The 14,832-nt window shown below is 39.8% G+C and overlaps 1 protein-coding gene and 1 long non-coding RNA gene across 2 annotated transcripts in view; one reads left to right on the forward strand and one right to left on the reverse strand.

The window, feature by feature from the left end:
• LOC144457735 (uncharacterized) overlaps positions 1–3,068 on the forward strand; it is a 27,958-nt gene extending 24,890 nt beyond the window's left edge. Inside the window, exons 2-3 of the long non-coding RNA XR_013487194.1 lie at positions 169–307; positions 2,984–3,068. This is a non-coding gene — a long non-coding RNA (uncharacterized LOC144457735). The remainder of the gene's footprint in view (positions 1–168; positions 308–2,983) is intronic.
• Positions 3,069–6,435: 3,367 nt separating this feature from the next.
• CCND2 (cyclin D2) overlaps positions 6,436–14,832 on the reverse strand; it is a 39,833-nt gene continuing 31,436 nt past the window's right edge. The window contains exon 5 of the mRNA XM_021001543.2: positions 6,436–11,672. Within this exon, the coding sequence (XP_020857202.1) occupies positions 11,517–11,672 (156 nt within the window). The 3' untranslated portion in view covers positions 6,436–11,516. The remainder of the gene's footprint in view (positions 11,673–14,832) is intronic.

The raw sequence follows: 14,832 nt of genomic DNA on the forward strand, positions 1-14,832 counted from the left end.
GTTACATTCAGTGATGTAACAAGCTTGCTACGGACTTCTCATGGGAGACAATGGATTAATACAGAGTGAGAGACATATTTTAGAATGTGGTTGGTGTGGAGGTTTGTTTTGCTTGACTGTGCTTATTTGTCATAAGGAAGGGCTTATTTTTATTTCTAATTTTTGCAGAGTTTCAGGAAGAGCAGAGTTTAAGGGATAATGATGTCCCAAATAAGGAAAAAGGTTCATTGAAGCATTTAAAAACACGCACGGAAGAGAACAAAAAAAAATTTGGAGAGAGACCCAGGAAAGATGGACATCTTTAAAGGTAATATTAAATGTATTATTTGCTTTAAAAGGGGCCAAATTGTATTAGAGACACACAGTTTCGTGTATAATTCTCTTTTTTCTGTTCTTCTTTGCATAGGGAAATGTTCATGTTAATTGATGCTTGTCCAGTGCAGAAAAAGAAAAAAACTAAAAAACAAAACAAAACAAAACAGAAACAGACTCTCATGAGGCAGGGAAGGAAAGAAGACATTCATACAAATTTCTGTGCTAGCTTCAATATACATTCAGATTTGGATTACCTAAAATCAAATCGGGTATTTCAGAAGCTGAAGGAATCTGCTGTGGCCTCCCATCTCTGGATGGCCTAATGGACTTGGAAGGCTTCTGCCTAATGGCCTTGGAAAACTTGAATTTGTGTGGATTGCTTTGGGGAGGTCAGACAAGAGCTACATTTGTGCCATCTAGTGGACTTGACAGAAAGTGTGGCAGTGACCAGTTCCTCGTCTACAAAGCTTGGATAAATTGGCCATAGAATAATTACCCCACAGTTGAAAGGTGTTGTCAGAAACATCATGGGAGACTTAATCAAACTGTTAAGTCAGAAATAATATAATAGAAAATATTATTTTTTAATTATATATTATAGAATTATATTTATAGTTCTATAATATATATCACATATTACATAATTATAATGGAAAATATTTCCAGAGCAGCATTTTAAATAAACCAAAAATTAAGTGTTGGTTAGATTAGTCAGTCAGTAAATATTATTAAGCATCTATTATTTGTCAGGCACTGTGCTAAGTGCTGGGGATACAAAAAGAAGCAAAAGACAGTACCTGCCCTCAAGCAGCTTATAATTTAATGGAGAGAGGAAACAAGCAAACAAATATATACAAACAAGTTATATTCAGGATAAATAGGAAATAATCAACAGAAGGAATGATGGCACTGGAATTGAGGGGTTGGGAAAGACTTTCTGTAGAAGATGGGGTTTTAGTTTGGACTTGAAGGATGCCAGGGAAGCTAAGAGGCAGATATAAATAGGGAAAGCATTCTAGACATTGGAGGCAGCTAGAGAAAATGTCCAGAGCCAGGAGATAGCGCTTCTTGTTTGATGGAAGAATAGAAAAATACATGGCAGGAGTAAGGTGTAAGAAGACTGGAAAGGTAGAAGGAGAAGGGTGGTAGCTAGGTTATGAAGGGCTTTGAATGCTAAACAGAAGATTTTGTATTTGACCCTGGAGGCTAAAGGGAATAACTGGAGTTTATTGAGTGGAGGGGTGACATGGTCAGTCATGTACTTTAGGAAAATCATTCTGGTGGCTGAATGGAGGATGGATTGGAGGGGGGAGAGACTTGAGGCAGGCAAGCCGACCTGCAGGCTATGGCAGTAGTCCAAGGATGAGGTGATTAGGGCCTGTACTAGAGGGGTGGCAATGTCAGAGGAGCAAAGGGGGTGAGAGATGCTGCAAAAGTGAAGTCTGTAGGCCTTGGCAACAGATGGGAAATGGTGGGGTGAGAGATAGTAAGGAGATGAGAATGACACCTACATTGGGAGCTGGAGGAACTAATAGGAAAAGTAGGAGTGGAGGAGAGTTAGGTAGAAAGATAAGGGCTTCAGTTTTGGACATGTTGAGTTTAAGGTGTCTACTGGATATCCAGTTTGAGCTGTCTGAAAGGCAGTTGGAAATGCAAGATTGGTAGTCAGTAGAGATAGGGCAGGATAGGTAGATTGGAGAATTGTCACCATAGAGATGGTAATTAAAAATATGTGGGCACTGATATGTGGGTGAGATAAAGGAGAATCATAGGGTGGTAGGCAGAGTTGATGTATTCCTAAAGACTGGTTCAATTTTCTGGCCAACAAATCTCAGTGTCCTTTGTTATTTTTTAACATTTTTAAAAATTATTTTCAGTGAACAAATATTTATTGTCTATACCTTCCACTATCCCCTTCCATTCCCCCAAGGAGGGGAGGGAGAGAACCCTTTGTAACAAATTGGCATTTAAGCACAACACATTACTACATTGGCCTTGTCTAAACATGTATGTCTCATTCTATATCTTGAGTCTATCACCTCTCTATCAGGAAATGGTTAGCATGTTTCATTATCAGTTCCTTGGAATCATCTTGGTCACTGTAATGCTCAGAATTCTGAGGTCTATCAAAGTCATTTGTCTTTACAATGTTGTTGTTATAGTTCTACTTACTTTTCTCTGAATTAGTTCATACAAGTCTCCTCAGGTTTCTATACTGTCCTTTCATCATTTCTGAGGGCACAAGAGCATTCCATTCATATACCATAACTAAGGTCTGAACGGGTCAACCATTCCAAAATTGATAGGTACCCCATTAGTTTCTAGTTCTTTGCCTCTTCAAAAAGAGCTGATATATATCGATGTATGTATATATATATACACACATATACATGTACTATATATGTATATATACACACGTGTATATTACATATATATTTTTTTTCATCTTGCTTTTTTTTTCCGGATGTACAGGCCTAGTAGTGGTAGTAGTATCACTGGATCTTAATAAGATGCAGAGTTTTACAATTTGGGGGGCATTGTTCCAAACTGCTTTTCAATGTTAGTGTAAACCTAATTTCTGCCAGACTGCTTTCCAGTTTTCCCTAAAGTTTTTGTCAAATGGTCTCAAGGTCTTTTGTCAGAACTGTTATATTGTGGGACTTTCTAGGAGAAATAAAGCAGAGCCAGCAGAAAGATAAGGAGAGACAGCGAAGGCTACCAGAGATTTTTCTAGATCCGGACTTATCTCTTCAACTGCAGTAGTACTTGAATGGTAATTTCATATTCATTCAATTTTTGTGGTTTTCTGAATTTGGCCAGATGGCTTTCTGCTAAACTATGTTTTTGAAGTTATCTCCTCTTGGAGTATTTAGTTTCTTTAACTTTTCAGTGTGCGGAGGCAGCTAAATACATTGCAAAAAGTGATGCGTTAAAGGAGACTTGAGCTGAAACACTATCTCTGCCATTTTGACTGCTGAGTAACTCTATACAAGTCATTTAACCTTAGTCTATTTCCAGATCTGTAAATGGGGACTCTACTGCTTGGGGTAACTATCTCCCAAGGTTGCTATAAGGCTCAAATGAGGCAATTTATATAATGGTCCTCATTACATTTATAACATGCTTTGCAAACTTTGAGACATATAAATAATCAGTTATTTTATTCTTTAGCCCCATCCCAATTCCCTAACTTAAATTGTTCAGAATTTGGTTTCTAATGCTTTATGGTTAAGTATAAACCCTCCATGAAAATTTCTCTCAAGATTTCAGAATTTGTGTAAAACTCTTCTCCCAGAAAGTGTGATCCATTTTTAGGCATCATGAGACTTAAGTACTATGTACTCCATTTGCACAATATTGAAATTTGCACTTGACAAATTTACTTTTCAAGTGTTCCTTAACTAGTTTCATATACCTGTGTATCATTTCCCTAATCACATTGAAAACTCATTGAGAGTTGGGACCACATCTTCCTGCTTCTTTAATATTCCCTCAAACTGCCTAGTACAAACCATGGGAGTTCATAATTGTTATTGGTTGACTTTCTCTTGATCTTCTCGACCTGTGGTTACTGGAGATGTTAGGACTTTTTTCTGGTGATAATAATTCATATGTATATAGCATGCTGAGTGGCAGGGAGCTGAGCCTGGAGTCAAGAAGACCTGAGTTCAAATCGGGTCTCAGACACTGAATGACCCTGTGCAACTTAATATTTTTGCCTCAGTTTCTTTTACTGTAAAAAGGGGATAAAAACAGCATCCACCTCACACAGTTGTGAAGATCAAGTGAAATATTTTTTAAAGCTCTTAGGATAATATCCAGCATAGAATAGCCATTACATAAATGGCTCTTCCAAGTGTAACAGTGGATAGAGGACTTCCCTTGAAATCAGAAAGAAATGAGTTCAAGCCCTGCATCTAGCACCTATAAGCTGTCACTTAACCTCTCAGTGTCCCAGGTAACTTTCTAGGATTATAAGAATCAAATGAGCCGTGTTTCTATGTCAGGGAAGAGTTGTTACAGCATAGGGAACCTATAGGGAAGTTCTCACTTTTCCTCCACTTTACCAAAAATACAATACACTTCTGTACACTAAGAGTTACAAAACATTTTCTCAGCCATGACAATCCTGCTTAATTAGGAAATGCAAGTCTTCATACTATTCCCATCTTACAGATGAGGAAACTTGAGAGAAGTTAAAATGACTTGCTCAAGGTGACACAGCCAGTATCAGAATTGAAATATGAGCCAATGTCTTTAGACTCCAAGTTCAGCTCTTTTAGCACTACAGAAGGCTGCCTAGTAGAGGGAGAATGCTTTGGTATAATATTGAACTTGGCCATGAAAAAAAAAATCCTCTTCTGGTGGTACCTCTTACTTTTAAAATTGGTGACTTATCAGAGTGGGTGCTTATTTTCCTGATAAAGATCATAATCCTGTATTTTTGAGTTGCTATGGCTGAAAAAATCATCACTGCAGGCAATCTGTTGAACCTTTTTCTGAACATGGTTAGGTTGGCTCTTAGATGACAGATATATAGTCCGAAATTGAAACCATTTCCAGATTGGTAGGAATACCTGGCAGGAGTATCTTCACTTGGAGTCTGTGAATCTATTTTTTAAAGATATTTTAATACATGCATTTCAATACATTTGGTTTCCTGTGCAATTTGATTTTATCTTATGCACTTAAAAACATTATTCTGGGAAAGAGTCCATAGGTTTCACCATACTGCCAAAGGGGACTATAACCCAAGAGTTAAGAACTGTTCTAGAAATTGTATTCTACTGGCATAACCCCTCAAGAACTCAGGACTAGAATGAGGCACTAGAATAGGACTTTGAATTAATTTTAAGTTTTATTCAGACATTGTCTTGTTAAATGTGCTGAACCCAGGCAAAATTAAAATAAAAACATTAAGGGAGCAGGCGAAGTACAGAATTGGAGAGAAAGTAAATTTTGATATTTAAATAAAATGACTAAGACCATCTACTTTTAAAGTCCTACTCTACAGCCTCATTGGGGCATAGAGTTGACCATGTATTCTTGAAAAGTATGCTAGTGGATTACAAGCTCTGGAAGGTCTTACCAAAAAGCTTTGAGTATAGGCCTTGTGATGGACTGCACGTCTTTTGTTTGAGGACCTCATCACCAAGTAGGCTTTAGGTGATATTTATATATTAGCTTCAGCAACGGTTGAAGAGCATTTGTAAAGTCACAGTCTGTGGTGTTGAAAGAATTACCTCCAATAAGAAAAATGAAAGATTCTTGACATATATACAACAGGTACTTGAAGTATATATAGGTAATCCAAATATCCTCTAACTGATTGGGATTCCTGGAGGAGCAGGGGAAACACACTCAAAGGCAAAAGGGTTGCTGCTAGTCCAACAGCCTAGACAAAGAGTTTGGAGTAAGGGTCAAACGATTACATTAGGGGCAGCTAGGTGATGCAGTGGATAGAGCACCGGCTCTGGAGTCAGGAGGACCTGAGTTCAAATGTGGCCTCAGACCAGACACCTGACACTAGTTGTGTGACCCTGGACAAGTCACTTAACTCCAATTGCCTTGCAAAAACAAACAAAAAACCAAACTATTACATTAGAGTGGTACTACCTAAGAAAGTTTCAGCATAGTCCTACCCTGTACATAGAAGTAGAAAGGTAGACGATTCCAAGGATGCAGACCCAATATACATTCTCTGATAAAAGGTGAAGCCAGTGTGCTTAGAGATGTCATGTGAACCTCACATATGTCTCATGTTAAGCCAGAAGTGACCATGAGGCCAATTTTTAAGCCCTAGTAATATTTGTTATCCATCTGCCTTAAAATGTTTTTAAATTAAGCAAAATGGCTACACTGTCACTGAAAGAAAAAATAACATTAACGTTGTAATATTTTGATCTAAGTGCCCACCCCCATGAAATACATTTAATGTGTCCCCCAGGTATATATATATGTCATTCAAGAAGTATTTTTTGATAAGTATATGCCCAAAATTTAATAGCCAATGTCATTGAGAGAGGTGCAAACAATTTCAAAATGTGTATGATTGGCGATGGTACAATTCTGTTCTCAGGACTACTGATCTATGAATTATGAGTCAAGATGGCCAGAGAATTTAGGTCATGGTGAGTTTATTGTCCATACAGCATACCTAATTGCATCCAAAACCATTTCTCAAATCCAACTTCAAACTAGTCGGAAGAACAGGTTATTAATTTTAAAAACACTGAACAAATCAGCCTTCTTAAGAGGCAATCAGCTACATGTCACAGTCTGATTCAATAAAGCAACCTCATATACTTTCTCCAGACTTTGTTCGCATGGAGCATGTCTATGGCAACACTCTCTAGCATCCCCCCACCTCTAAAACAACCATGCCTCTTAAAGAGCCCATTGTGAGAGAAGAAAGTTGAAATGATGTGGCATCACACTCATTAAAGCAGAAAAAAAAAAGTTCAAGACCGGAAACTCTGCAACTGAGTTAACTGAGGTACGTGGTAATGGAACATAATGGAAAAAATCCAGTGGCCTAGTATTTGATGGGAATTTAAGAGTTGCCAAATTATGGGCAGTGGTCAGAAGTAAGAAACACATCTGTTTTATTAAGGGCAGGGGCTTGCTAGAATATTTAGGATGCTGTAAAGAGTATAGTCTTCAAGGACTTTTATCCAACCCTTTCTCCCACCAAAGTGGGCTCTAGGGCAAGGGTAACCTCGAGCTACAAGATGTAGCAAGATCATATATTTATTTATTTCACAATGGGGAGCCAAAAATCAACAACATACAAAGGCATGGGAGTAGTTCTTGTCGAATTGAAGACATTAGGCTGTTTAGAGTCCATACTCATTTGATGCTACAAGATAGATGGAGTAAAACAGTTTCTCTTGAATTGTGGCCCCCAATTTTATGATGTAAATAGATATCATCTCCAACATCCCTTGAAAGATGTTCTAAGTTTCATACTAGCAGACCTCTATTCATTCTATGCTGAATATCATTTCTGGAGGCGGTAGGGAGAATGGGCGGGGCTTTACAGTCTAAGCTTTAATGTACCCCCTTTAAAGCTATGCACAAGCTTGGACTACTTCAAAGGGTGAATGAACTATGCCAGCAGAAATCCTGGTGTCCTGCAAGTCTGGTCAATTTCAAATTGGCTTGCTCTAATATTCTCTCTATCCTCATCTTCCAATCCAATTATTTTTAACTTTAGAAAAGTAATATTTACATATTATAAGGTGCAGTTTTCTCCTCAATAGCCCTACTCAGGGTCACACAGAATAAGACTCCTGCTTCCTCTCTAAGAGAGGCCCCGAACTAAGGTACTACAGCATCATGTTGTCTGTTGTATGGACATCAGGACATAATCTAAACAGATTCTTAATGTTCTGAACTAAGGGAACCCCAACATGCTACAGAGAGCATGTGGTATCAGAGCCAGGTCCATCTTCTGACCCGGCCATTTAAATCTCTGCCCTGGGGACACAACCCTCTTGGCCCTCACTGCATCCAGTGAGGGGCTCCGACTTAGCTAAAAAGGGAGGCGGACAAGGGTCTCTCCCATGGATTAAGTTGACAGACTAATTGTAGACACTGTAAGCTGTTTGACAGTAACTCCCCAGAGCATTCCCCAGGGCTGGGCTTCCTTGGTAGGCCTTAATCTTTTTTTTCACCTTGGGGAGGACTCCTATGTGTGTCTGTCCTGGTGAGGAGAATCCCTACCTCCAGGTTCCTCGGCTTTTATGAACCTGTATTTTATCATATTATGTTATCATACTGTATTTGGTGTTTCGTTTTTTACAGATTTGACTACTGAATGGAAAGCACCATAATGCAAAAAAATAAAAGGTCTGAAAAGCTCTCAATGGAAAGGAAAGAAAGGAAGGGAAGGAAGAAGGGGAGAATGGATAAAAGGGGAAAAATAACTACTGGTGGCACAACTCCTTTGATGGGATTAAAGGATAAAGGAATAAACTAAAGTTAATGGGTAATCTGGAGGCTGGAACAGAAGCTTCTCAGAAAGAAACAATGTCAACGGAGAAAGAGCCTAAGTTTCTTAACCAAGGATTCTTTTCTCTGCATAAGTGTGCTTCCTCAAAACCGACTTCATTACACAGGCCTATATGATACTAAAAGTAAAAAAGGAAAGGGAAAAGAAAAGCTAGCGCCAGAAGTGCTGGGGCCCGGAAGGGGGTGGGGTGGGAGAAGAGGTTGAGAAGAAGTCCCCAATTTCTTGACCCTTCCTCATTTGGACATTGTTATTTCAAAGTCTCTTCATTGTGAATTTTAAAATGATCCTGTCTCACGTATATAACTACCCTGCCAAAAATGAGCATTTAAATAAATGGGGGCCGGCTTGCTGACTGGATTTTCAGCCTCCATCTTAGAGACGAGAATTCCCCCTAGAAATTCCTTTTCAAGAAGCACCTTTCTGTAAGCCTAGTGTGACAGAATCATTCACCTATGCAGAAGTCACCTTTAGAGGGAAGCAGTATGTCTGTCCTTCTAAGATTTTTGAGAAACAAACTCTAATCACTGATGACTCTTAGTGGACTCACGGTCTTTTCCTTTAGGTTTATCCTAGTACCCTAAGCTATCCCAAGTTCAGGTTGGGTAAATAAGACCTAAATTTTCCAGGTGAAATTTGCTTAGTAACCACTGGCAAAGGGCCTAGGTTTGCCAGTAGTAGGAGGAATCATCCCCATAAAATTACATTTGAGGTTTGGTGTTCGGCATTTAGTGAGCCAGAGATTGGGGAAGGAGGGAGAGGCCCTTTGCAATAAAAGACCCTGCATGACCAGATTGGCTAAGGGGAAGGCTTTTTTCTCTTTAAAGGCATGCAAAATATAGATCTGCAAACAAGCTGCCAAGATTCATTTTTATTCTCTCTTCCTGACACCTGGTCAATGAGGGCAAACCAGACTTCTAAATCCACTGCCTAGTTGCTCGTGCATAAATATATGCCCTAGAGGGACTCCCTGTGGTTCAGTGTATTTTTTCCACTATGATGATGAGGATCCTTAAGTCCAAATGGGAGCCTGAGTCAATGTCCTTGTGGTCAGAAATGGTTCTCAGGGAACAAGCTGCCCCCTTCTAGGCTAAAGTAGCCCTGTCTTCCTTCTGAAGGAAGAAGAGATCGATTATCTCCCATCTCTTCTATCAAGGATATGAAAAGGCTCCCCAGCAGAAGGTTGTGAGGTATTAGGAAAAAAGAGTGTGAACCTTTTATTCTGTATCCAGTAAACCTGAGGTAAAGTAAATGCCATTTTTGCAGAATATGAGCAGGAAAAAAAATGAATACACTATCAGAGAAAAACAAAAGGTATACACGGGCTTTTCCAGTAAATCACAGAACTTATAAGCTCAACTTAACCACCTGCTTCAGGATTTGAAATTTAAGCAGTAAAATAATATATTATCAAAATGTTTATAAAATAGCAGCACACTCAGTGAAACATTACAGCTAAGTACTGTTAATGTGGATAAAAATGAATGATCGTAGCTTCTTAGCAGCGCAAACAACAAAAAAAAACCCCAGATAAAAACAAATGAAAGATATCCTAATATTTTTAAAAATTGCATTTTCAACCCTCATATTGCCAGACATAAGTCTGTTTATAAAATAATGCTTCAAAGTAGCCCATTATGATTTCTTTTAAAAAATGCAAACAATATTTCAAACAACAGCTTCATACACCCCCTAAAACCTGTTAATATAACTGTGCAAATTTTTTTTTTGCTGCTCCAACTCCTTTGCTCCCTCTTTGAAACAAAGTGGAAAAAAAAATTCAAGTACACTGAATACAATTTTGTAATAAAATTAACCACCCCCCCCCTCAAAAAAAAGGAAAAAACAAAACACAACACTGCGCCTCTGGTGTTCAGTCACCTGACTTTTGCACTAACAGTAATTTTTCTTTTAAGGCCCAAAGGAGAAGTGTGCAGGTAGGTGTATTAAGATCCTTCTGTGACACAGGAATAACATTTTTTTCCTTTGGAATTTCATCAGGAATGTTGTGATGGGAATGTCACCTGAATGGGGTCTCTCATCTTCTAGCATTAATGTAGGAGTTACTGAGAGAGTATATCAGATGCAATATAGAAACAATACTACAGACTGGGGAGGGGGGGAGAGGAGGACTGCATTTTTCAACCCCTCTATCCTTTATTCCACATGATTTTCATAAACCATCCCATTTATCCCTCAAGAATAATTTTCAAAGTGCTTTTTGAATGGAATGGTTTATAATAATGCTGAGCTGTGGATAAGAAATGTTCATCAGTCCATGGAATTAATTTGGACTGGCGAAGGATGTGAAGACCTCATCACCCTTGTTATTGCAGCAATTCAGACGCTGGTTCTGTTTCTCTGCCCTAAAACACAGCCCCTGGGAATGGCCCAAAGCTGAGCTTTCCCTTACACCCACAGTGGTACAGCTGTTGGTGGTGGAGCATGTTTAAAGGAGAAGTAACACATCACACCCAGGAACCAATCACCTGTATCTGCCTGGCAAAGTAAAGCATCTTCTTTCTTTCCTTGGCAGCAGCTGCTGCAGATGGGAGGAGGCACAACTAACTCAGAGAAATCCAACATACATTTCCAATTAAACCAAAGGCGACTTAAGAGCCAAAGAACTTTTGCATCCAGAACGGTTCAATTGCATCAGAGATAATTATCTCTCTGGGTTGCCCCCTCATTACTTCCTCATTTCCCCAACTCCATCAGTCCATTGCTTTGCAATCTAATTAAACCATGAATCATATAGTTCTTTTCTCCCATCTAAATCGGGGATGTATGCACTAGTTCATAATATGGAAAAATAGAGTATAATCTGCTTTGTTCCCACATCTGCAGGCATATGTTTCTCTAGCTCCTTTGTATGCTTTCATATAAGCATTTTACTATACATAACCAAGCAGTAACTTGTCACAAAGATCACGATTCCCTTCTTTTTAACGTTATAGGCACCAGATATTTTTAATAGTTCAATTTTTTTGTAAGCTTCTTTTTTTTCTTTTCTAAAAGACCCTTAAATATTTCTAGGTGGGAGTAGATTAAAAAAAGTTTTCTAAAAAACACACGTACACACCCCCCCCCAAAAAAAATCGCACGAAGTAAGAAAACGCCCAAATGGGAGTCTGGAGAGCAAGCACTACTCTCTTTCTCTCTCTCTTTTTTTCCCTCTGCATTGGCACCCTCACAGGTTGACATCCCTCACGTCTGTGGGGGTGCTGGCTTGATCCAGTTCATCCACCGTCTTTGCTGGATTCCTCTGCTGCTCCTCTTGTCGAACCTGCCTTAGATTGTTCACCAACACAGCCTCGATCTGTTCTTGGCAGGCTTTCAGGCAATCCTAGAAGAAAGGTGATTTGAAACTGAAGATAAGTGAGTAGATGATACCTCGCTGTCTGCCATGAGCTCAAGTCAGTAGGTCCAGAGAAGCCACATGCAAAGGCATTTAAAGAACTGACAGATGACTGCTTAGCTAATGTCAGAAACTTTGAAAGACCACGGTGCCCAAGAGTACAAGGGCAGGACGGGTTCTAATCTTCAACAAAAGGAAAAGTCTGCAAACTAAAGGGTGGTGGGCTTGACCTCTCATCTTGGGAAAATTCTAGAAAACTTTATTGACAGGATAATTTGTGAATATTTAGAAAGGGCAGCAATAATCACTAAAGCTAGCTTGGCTTCTTCAAGAACAGGTCATGCCAAACTGAGCTAATTTCTTTTTTGGGGAACATAACTACATTGGTAGGGTAGGGAAACGTTCTAACTATAGCATACCTAGATTTCAGCAAAATATTTGACAAAGTATTCTAATGAGTAATATGGAGAAAGGTGGGAACAGATGATGGTATAGTTAGAGGCAGCTGACTGGATGAAGGAACACAAAGGACAGTCATTTCTAAATGGATATCAAGTGGGAGCAAGGTCTCTTGTGGTGTGAACCAGGGTTCTGTCCTTTGCTCAGAGCAATTCAACATTTTTATCAATGGCTCAGAAAAAGCAACAGAAAATATGCTTGCCAAGTTTGCAGATGACATACTAATAGATGATATAGTGGGAAGAGAAGAAATCAGCATGCTTGACCCATGGGTCAAGATAATAGAAAATGAAGCTGGAATCTGTTTATAGATTTCACACAGGTTCAAAACATCAAACTCCACAAGTATAACATAGAAGAGGCATGGCTAGAAATAGTTCCTATGGAAAAAAAAAATCTGGATTTAGTGGACCGAACACTTAATACAGGACAGCTAGGTGGTACAATGGACCGAGCACTGGGCTTGGAATCAAGGAGACTCATCTTCACAAGTTCAAATGCAGCCTCAAACACTTACTAGCTCTGTGAACCCTCTTTGCCTACTTTTCCTCATCTGTAAAATGAGTTGGAGAAGGAAATGGAAAACCATGCTGGTATCTTTGCCAAGAAAACCCCCAAATGGGGTCACAAAGAGTCCGAAGTGAGATAATATTACTGCATATAAAATGGGCATGTAAAACCTCTATTTATATTGACTAATATGAGAGGAAAAGCCTCTTGTAGGCAAAGTAAGAAGCATTTATTAAGTGGTTTTTATGTGCCAAGCACTTTACAAATATTATCTCATTTGATTCTCACAGCAAATCTCATTTTATAGTTGAGGAAAGTAAGGCAGACAGAGGTTAAGGGACCTGCCCAGGGTCACACAGCTGTCTGAGGCTGAATTTGAACTCGGGTCTTTCTATTAGCTACTTCTAGGGAAAATGCTTTCTTTCTACACCTTATTATGGAAAGAATGCTGGACTACTGGGTTCGTATCTTGCTTAAAGCATTTAGTGGCTGTGAGACCATGGATAAGTAGTGTAAGCAGTCTGAGCCTCAGTTTCTTCATCTGAAAAACAGGAGTAATTTCTTCAGTCTTCCCTGCTGGAGAAGACAGGGGAAGAATGTTTAAGTCAAGTCCTTGTAAAGATTATGTAAAGGCTTCAGAAATGTCAGACCATTATGAATTCTTGTCTAGAAATCATGACTTAATGGGCTGTAGTAGTTTTTTCTGAGATGATGAATGGGGGGTATGGCTGGGCAAAACTCCAGAAGGCAAATCTTTATTTATTAGCTGGCATGCAGTACTGTGAAATGTTAACCGCACCAACTGTAAACAGCACTGACGGCTGTGACCCAGAGATCTTGCCGTCGAGGTGACAGAGAAACCAACGCCAAAGCAGAGTAGATCAACAGGGAGAGACCATCTAGGAGAATGGGTTGGCAGTTTCAAGGAAGAGAGAGAAGAAGTGAAGAGAATTGGGGAAAAGTAGATGCAAACACCATTCTAGGGATGAAGAAAGACGCTTCTTATTCATCAGAAGCAGACATTCTATCAGAGGGAAATTGGGAACAATGGGAGGGATTTACCCAGGGGAACATTTTGACTTGATATAAGAATTAGAACTGTCCAGAAGTAGAAGGGACTGGTTTCTCCATCATGGAGATGTTCAAGTCAAGGCTGGATGATGACCTGCCAGCCATGTAGAGAGGACATTATTGTTTAGGTATGGATATGCCTAGAGATGGTCTCCTAGTCCTTTCCAACTCTGAGATTCCATAATTCTAAGTGGATGAGGCAGAAAGAGGAAAGTTCAGGTCTAAAATTAGGGAAGGGGGAGAAAGTAGATACAAGTGACTGTACTCTTCTGGGCCTCAGTTTACCTATCTATAAAATAAGGGGGACAGAGAAGTTTAGATGGTCTCTAAGGTCCCACCCAGCTCTAAATCTTAGGGAGAGAATCACATCATTACAGAATTTTCAAGCTATGGAAGGAACCTTGGAGATTAACATCCCTCACTCCCCCATTTTAAGAGATAAATTAAGAGGAGACGAAGCTGGGATCAGAACTCAGGTTTCTTCCTTTGGTCCAATACTATTTTCACTACCTCATTCTGCCTCTCTTTCAGCCTGCACATGTCAGCTTGGACAGGTGACATCTACAATGCTGGGGACTCAAGGCAAGCTTCCAACTCTCACGATCTCAGACTCCTGCCCCCCAGCCCCATTCCCTTTTCACCCCTCCCTCCATCTCTCCCCTCTCTAGGCTCAAAGCCCTGACAGCCATGATGTTTGTGATCTCTGGCTCATTACATGGGCTTCTCACTTCCTCTGCTTGCTGGCTTCCCCTCCGCCCATGAATGGGGATGACGGAACTCTACCATTAGCCCTCAGTGTTAACTGTGTCTCTTCATTGTCATCACACACGCACAGCACTCCACTGGGGAACAAAACCCTGAATAAACCCCCACAGCAGCTGCCAACTCGGGCAAAGACAACTTAGGAAACTTTTTTTTTCCCCCCTTTTCTTCCGAGGCTGATTGGCCTGATGTTCCCTTGCATACAAAATGTGGCCCAGGGGAAAAATAAGGCAGGAGAGACAAACCTGGAGCTCACTCTTCCCCTTCCTAATCAGTCCCATTCCTTCTTCCCCCAAACCACTACATGTCTCAGAAGTCCAGAAAAACAACATCCATTCCCTGGAGA

The sequence above is a fragment of the Phascolarctos cinereus genome, unplaced genomic scaffold (genome assembly GCF_003287225.1).
Source record: "Phascolarctos cinereus isolate Bilbo 61053 unplaced genomic scaffold, phaCin_HiC Scaffold_1;HRSCAF=81, whole genome shotgun sequence".
Taxonomy (NCBI): Eukaryota; Metazoa; Chordata; class Mammalia; order Diprotodontia; family Phascolarctidae; genus Phascolarctos; species Phascolarctos cinereus.